The sequence below is a fragment of the Frankliniella occidentalis genome, unplaced genomic scaffold, assembly GCF_000697945.3.
Source record: "Frankliniella occidentalis isolate FOCC.00 unplaced genomic scaffold, Focc_3.1 Scaffold212, whole genome shotgun sequence".
Taxonomy (NCBI): Eukaryota; Metazoa; Arthropoda; class Insecta; order Thysanoptera; family Thripidae; genus Frankliniella; species Frankliniella occidentalis.
In genome coordinates, this window is record NW_026267338.1 from 621,649 (window position 1) to 628,534 (window position 6,886).

The 6,886-nt window shown below is 36.5% G+C and overlaps 2 protein-coding genes across 2 annotated transcripts in view; one reads left to right on the forward strand and one right to left on the reverse strand.

Annotated features, from left to right (window-relative positions):
• The window catches only part of LOC113211390 (vacuolar protein sorting-associated protein 8 homolog), a 21,043-nt gene extending 15,507 nt beyond the window's left edge, over positions 1-5,536 (reverse strand). Inside the window, exons 1-21 of the mRNA XM_052272598.1 lie at positions 5,376-5,536; positions 4,925-5,059; positions 4,636-4,815; positions 4,407-4,550; positions 4,168-4,317; positions 3,874-4,092; positions 3,608-3,787; positions 3,271-3,522; positions 3,058-3,192; positions 2,858-2,971; positions 2,641-2,762; positions 2,367-2,535; positions 2,097-2,277; positions 1,821-2,022; positions 1,585-1,735; positions 1,235-1,476; positions 966-1,152; positions 740-879; positions 517-661; positions 319-432; positions 47-215 (exon numbers count right to left, since the gene is read on the reverse strand). Of these exons, the coding sequence (XP_052128558.1) occupies positions 47-215; positions 319-432; positions 517-661; positions 740-879; positions 966-1,152; positions 1,235-1,476; positions 1,585-1,735; positions 1,821-2,022; positions 2,097-2,277; positions 2,367-2,535; positions 2,641-2,762; positions 2,858-2,971; positions 3,058-3,192; positions 3,271-3,522; positions 3,608-3,787; positions 3,874-4,092; positions 4,168-4,317; positions 4,407-4,550; positions 4,636-4,815; positions 4,925-5,059; positions 5,376-5,453 (3,409 nt within the window). The 5' untranslated portion in view covers positions 5,454-5,536. The remainder of the gene's footprint in view (positions 1-46; positions 216-318; positions 433-516; positions 662-739; positions 880-965; positions 1,153-1,234; positions 1,477-1,584; positions 1,736-1,820; positions 2,023-2,096; positions 2,278-2,366; positions 2,536-2,640; positions 2,763-2,857; positions 2,972-3,057; positions 3,193-3,270; positions 3,523-3,607; positions 3,788-3,873; positions 4,093-4,167; positions 4,318-4,406; positions 4,551-4,635; positions 4,816-4,924; positions 5,060-5,375) is intronic.
• A 197-nt stretch (positions 5,537-5,733) lies between these two features.
• LOC113215858 (uncharacterized) overlaps positions 5,734-6,886 on the forward strand; it is a 35,146-nt gene continuing 33,993 nt past the window's right edge. Inside the window, exons 1-2 of the mRNA XM_052272599.1 lie at positions 5,734-5,850; positions 6,478-6,605. Of these exons, the coding sequence (XP_052128559.1) occupies positions 5,763-5,850; positions 6,478-6,605 (216 nt within the window). The 5' untranslated portion in view covers positions 5,734-5,762. The remainder of the gene's footprint in view (positions 5,851-6,477; positions 6,606-6,886) is intronic.

Here is a 6,886-nt window from a genome sequence, read left to right on the forward strand (position 1 = left end):
AGATGAAAAAATAAAAAAATAAGATTTAGAACTTATTTTACTGTACCTGTTTTATGATCTATGTGTGCTTTAAGCAAACTTCTCAACAAAGGAAACCATAGATTGTCTTGCCTGGTTGAAACATCCAATGCAACGGATCCTTTCTTGCTAAGTCGCACTAACTCAACAGTTATTGTGTTTATCTTTTGAATTGACACTGTATTTTCAGCATCCAACTAAAAAAAAAGGAAAAAGCTATTAGATGTAATTTCTAAATTTAGAAATTTTATGTAACTTTATTTAGTTATTTGTAATATTTGGGTGTACTTTGACTATTACCTTTGCTATATATGGTTCCAACCGATTCAAGAGCATAGAAAAGGCTCCCAAAAAGTCACCTGATCTCTCCAATAAAAGAGCAGTTGCTTCATCTTGATTGAATCTTTTTGATGTCTAACAGAACAAAAGAGAAATTAAATGAAGCAGTTTTGCTACCATTTAAGCAGATGATATCTTCCAACTTCCAAGCTTACTCACATTCAATGCTTCATCAAGTCGATACCACTGATTTGTCTGAAGGAAGTCACATAGATTCTCTGGACAGTGTTGACATAATAACTCAATATACTTTTCCGCAAGAACTGGCTCTGGCGAAGGCTCCTCTCGACTAAGATTCTGGTTGCTGCAATATCAGTTCATATTAATACAGATACTAATAAAAAAAAAACAAGTAAATTTCTTTTGACAAAGAAATACATACTAATACAGAAATAGGCCTTGAAGTATAGCATACTGTGCTGAGGGATCATTATTGAGCTTGTCAATAATTTCATAAAGTTTAGGATGCAAATACTGATGGATCAACTGGCCGGTTTGTGTAGCATCAATAGCAACTAGATCCTGAATTATAAGATAGAAGAAATTTCCTATTAGATGATAATAAATGTAGTCTTGGGGCACTTATAATCAAAAAGTAAAGTTATTACCTTTAGTTTTTTCTCAACTGTGTTCAGCAGCAAAGTGTGCATGCTTTTATCAATCTCGGGGGAGGTAGACAACTCAGAAAATAAAAATTGGAACACTTGCATGCGCCTTGGATGATCTTGAAGGTAGCAATCTACTACTAAATGAACATCTCCTCGCTCTAGTAGCAAAAGTTCTTCTACACGGTAACTAAAGATAAGTAAAAAAATGTGTTAAGTTCAGGTAAAGGCCATGTTATTTTAAATATAAAAGAAAAATGAACAGTACTCACAACTTTGCTTCCTCTGATTTCCTCAGCAGATCTTCTGGATCAAATTGACTCAAACCTCCAGCCTGCATGAGTTCAAGAAGAGCTTGTTCCCTCTCTTCTTTCTGGGAACCCACAGCCCCAGGCTCTGTCAGATGATCGACAACCCGCTCAAATAAAGAAATATCTACATGCAATCGATCAGAGGGTCCATTTTGAGCCAACTGGCGAGCTAAAAAGGTCAGTAAAGCTCCAACCTGGCTTGCCTGTGAATAAAAGGTTATCTATCCTTCATTTAAAATGTATGTGTGTGTATATATTTTTACATACATGTAACTTAGACTTTTATTAAAAAATCAAATTTTTAAGCTTACACTAAATCCTTGCTCCTTCACCACCAGTTGAAGGAGAATGTCTACAACTAATTGTTTTCTTCGTAGACCAAGCTCAGATGTGAATTCTGGTTCTTCAAAGGCCAGAGCTAACACATTCAAGAACTCCTTGGTGTCAAACTGGAGTAGGACCCTAATAACAGGCAGATTAAGCAGTTACGTTTTGAAACAGTCCAGGTATTTTATAATACAAATAATTTAGCCCAAACATGTTTTACCTTAAATAGGGGTAGACTGGTTCAGTATCTTTGGCATTTAAGCTATGCTGACAAGTGACACACTGAAAGACCCTTTGTTTCACAGTTTGCACCAAGTCTGGTGGAACATCCCCATAGGGGTAGCCTCTTCCAGCCAAGCAGCAGCTTATATAAACTAAAAGTTTATTTCCTAAAGTTATTTGTTGATTTGAAAGCTGCCTCCCTGTAAAAATGAAGAGAATATAGATCACACATTGTAAGTATTATCAGATCAAATTCAGCTACTTTAAATCCTACCCGTAGCAATTGCATTCTGTAGAACATGCAAAAGTTCTTGCAAAGGGTTAACATAATCTTGCATTCCTTTGGTGTAAAGATGTATGATAGCATCATACAAGCCATGTTCCCAACATATAGACATCACTTGATGAAAGTCTAGGGATGTCACAGGGATATGCACAACACATGCCTCAAGAGCCTGGAATAAGATAGAAAAAGTAGAAAAGTAGAAGAAACTTGATGGTAATTATAGATGGCTCATGTATTGGCTGAGCAGTTTTGCCATACCAAAAGTTTTTTATTATTACAATAGTGCTGAACAAAGTCCTGAACAATTTGTGGTGGTATTTCTGTAAGTTGTTCGTTTAATAAGTAGGGCTCCAACGCTTCTAAATAAATAGCTTTTGAAACAGGATAAAGTGAGACAACCTCCCAAAGTTGGTTAAAGAGTATATCTCTGGAAAAACAAACACAAAAAAGTAACAATCAGACAAAACTAGACAATAAACCAATGCCCCATCAGAAATATGATATCAAAAATAAATAGGATAACTGAACTTACTGCTCATTCAATTCAATGCTGTACAATACACAAGCAGGTACTGCTTCACGGTACAGATGCTCAGTGGCACTGGGTGCCTGACCAATACCATACTCGATATATTTATAGAGAATATCGATAGCCTGGAAGAAAAGATGTGATAGATCATAAGTATTCTACTACTCCCTATGTACTGTAGTGTTTTCAAAAGTTTAATTCAAATTTTTTGGACAGTAACCTTATCACGAGTGAGAGCCCTGCGTTTGCATTTGGGTCCTTTCAATCCGACCACAGCTTTAGCTCTGTCTTGATAAAAAGCCAAGGCTAATGCCAAAGCATCCAGGTAGTTTTTCTAGTCAAGGAAGAAAATATAAACCAATAACTGATTAAAGCTTTCATGAGCTAGAGAGAATATAACACATACTGAAAATGACCAACCTGTCGTATCAAATGATCCAACCGCTCTTTCCAGGTGCGAACTCCTAAAACATGAAGACCTCTAGTACCCAGAATGACCATCTGATTACCAAAACTGAGTAGTGAATTATAACATGCTCGCTCTCCAGCGAGAGCCTGAAAACAATGTTTTTTTCAGTTATAACAGAAACTGTCAACATTCACATTAGATATGAGGATAAACATATGGCTTACCAATGCTTTGCTAACATTGCCACCAGTAGACAAGCCCTTAAAGTGACTCGATCCATATACTAATCCAGCATTAGATATATCTACAACCTCTAGCTCAATTTGAGATCGAACATCTATAAGATGAACTTGCTCTAGTGTGTCTACAGTCGCTAAAGTCCTTGGATTCAACCAATGTAAAGACAGAAGCAAGTATGGAACACATAGTTTTTGGAGAGGAATCAACCTGATTTTACTTGCCATATCTAAAGTAACCTTGAATTTAAAACAAAAACTTGGGTATATATTCGTTGAATGTAAATAATAAATGTGAGCAAACTTAACAATAATAATTGCTTACCTGATAAAAATGAACAGTAGATTCCCTAGCAAATGCAAGAACAGGATCAACAACTCTTGATTGTTCACCAACTTGAATAATGACAAACTGCCACGATACTAGGGGTAAAGTAGCTGGATGTGCCTTGAGTGGGAAGGTAAACAACACCTTCATTCTTGGACGGATACTAACAACAATTATCTAGGTGCCGATTACGAGAAAAACAAATGGAAAATTAGTTTCAATAATAACTAGTACTTTATCTGCACCATGAAATTAAAAATCACCTTTGAAAGTGTAGCCATAGCTACAAGAACTGTACCATGCAAAGGATGGCCAGGTACAGAATCAAGTAACAATGGTTCAATGGTGCACACTTCACCCCTGCTACCTGAGAACAAACATTTGGAGGAGCAGCCTCTCACCCCCATGGTACGTTTAAAAGTGAGTTCAAATACAGATCCACCACTATCACTGCAGAGGGCTAAATTTGGATTGTCTGTGAACTGAAAAAGCTCAAATGTTAATCAATGACAAAAGATTAACAAATGAGAATTGGACAAGACTGTAAAGGAAATTACCTTGACATGTAGCACTGCTGTCCCAGGTGCGTGTACATCTGTCATTGTGCGTAACAGTTTTCCTGTTTTTACATCATACATAAGAATATGGCCCCTTGCATAACCAACAAGTAACCTAGTAACTTCATAATTAAAACACAATGCTGAAACCTGCAAAATGGAAGATGCAAAATTATACTCTCTCACTAGACTTCCAGTACCATGACAATCAAAAGAACAATTTGACAAAGGGATCTTACAGAGCCTTGGTCTTTGTCCTGGCTATCAAGACACCATCTCAGAGTTTGTGAAGAGTCAAACACAAGGACAAGCCCATGAGACGTGCCAACAGCAACCATGATCTGCACTGCTATACATGTGGGCAAACCTGCATCTGAGCGATCCTGAAAAGAAATTGAAATTGTATAATTATTATTATATACGATAAGAGTACAAAACTGTATTGCAGACATCATATCACTTTCTTACACTTGCAGAAACCACTTGAGATGATATAGCCTTTAGAATAACATGCCGAAGAATAGATCCGGCTTTGACAGGAATGGCATTACTGGGGGCTCTTGATGATGAGGATCTAGTTGTACTATGGCGTTCTGAAGAACTTCTACTTCGTCCGCCTATGCTGCCCATAGACCAGGTTTCAAAAGCCTAAAAACCAAAAATTATGGGAGAGAGAAAAAAGAGAACAAAAAAGATAAGTTTACCTGAAAGTTTTTAATTTCAACAAATGAATGAAGTCTAAAAGAAATATTAATACTTCTCCTGGATGAATTAGGTGATTCCCAGACACTTCATCTTCACTGATAGAGCCTCTGTCATCAACATCATTAAGAATACTTTCCAGAGTTGGTGCATGTTCAACAGGGGGTATATCATATTCATTATCATCGAGCTAGGAGGAGTAATAAAATAAATAAATAGTACTGACATAAGAAGACATAACCTCAAGAAAGAAGATACTATAGATAATAACAATAACAACTGCATAGTAGGGACAAATTCTGTGAAAAGACTTGTAGAACGAACATGAAATATGAACGAATTGAGTCCCACAAGAATTTCCATTGAAAAACTGTCACTTTCAGGTAGGAGGTGACAACTGTCAAATTTAGCGGCGTCCAGTATTTCGTTATGCTAATAAGTATTTTAAGGGTATTGGTATGCAGAGTGATAGAAAACAAATCTCGTTGTCTCATTTGTACATTTACCTCCTCAAGCTCAGTATTTAATGTGTCAATAGATATATTTTCGGGAATATCACTCCCAACGGACACAGAGTCAGCCATGCTTGTTGCTTGTTGATAAAATAGCAGAAGAGAAACAGAGAGAAAAACAAGTATCAAATAGTAACAACTGTCAAATGACAAATTTCCCCAAAATGACCATCGTTGAAACGCTCAATTGATATGATATGAACTTTTTGTGTTTTGTATACAAATCTCATTCATAATCTTAAAAAACTGGACTATTTTAAGCCTAAGGTGAGCATTACAGGCTTCAGAAGGGAGGCCGTGAACTAGTGATAACACTGCTTTTATCGAACGAAACGTGGAGTCGAAAGGAACATACCCTCCAGTCAGGTTGTTCACGTCAAAATGGCAGCCATCGGAGTTAGTTTTCGGTGGTTAGATTTATTAGAAAAAGAATTTGATAAAGCCTATGTTGATCTAGAATTGCTTATAGGTAAGTTAATCTACCATTCATTGTTGTTTTCATGTATTTGAAAAGACTTCGGCCAAACACATGGATGCAGTGCCCGTGCGTTGAACCCGGTCCCAAACAGCCCAGAAAATTTCGTCTGCCACCTTTTCTGCTTCTGTCAAAATACATAAACAAACCCACAGACTCATATCTTGGTTCATTTAAAACGCGGAAATGTATCTCTCAAGTGGGAGAAAGTTCGTCCATGCCTTTTGTGTGCTGAGACGCGCTGTAATAAATGTGGAAATCTGGCAAAATAATACACACACTTAGTGACGTGACGATAACCTCAACACCTTAAGCTTAAGGCATGTTGTAGTACCCCCCTCTCAGTTCATAACTTTGGTTTGATTACTTCTGAGTGTGTTGTTTGCTCTGTATGAAAGCACTTGTTGTCTCCGTACTTTAATTGTTTCAGTTGTAGTCTGTTTCATGTTTTTAAGGTAACATCCAAGCATATTCTATAATTTATAATGTTTCTTTTAAGATGTCTAAGCCAAGTTGAGCCCATATTATTGATTAAACTTTGAAGTCTATTATTCAATTAGTAATTTACCATTAACATTGTGTTTCAAAATATTAATACACATCCTCTATTTGCTGTTGCAGGAGATATGGAGAGTGAGGAATTAGAATTAGTGTATCCAGCAAGACAGAAAATGGCCACCCTTAGTTCATGTTTTGCACAGCTAACTCACAAGGCCCAAACAGTCTTCCAGAACAGCGCTAAGGTTGAGGTGAGTCGAAACTGATGTTCTGTTGATCATATAAGTTTAAGTCCATTATTTCTGAATGTGTATATCAAACCAAATTGCCCCCTTTTAATTGAAAAGAACAAATGGTTAAGTTCATTCAAACAAGTTTATATTTATTCAGTCATTCATTGCATTCATTAGAGAGTATCTGTTCTTAGTGTAGTTTCATTAATCTTAATATCCTCTGTATGTCATTTATTCGTAGAATATTTAGTGTACTTATAGAAAGTCTAATAGTCATGGGCAACAGGTGATTATACCGG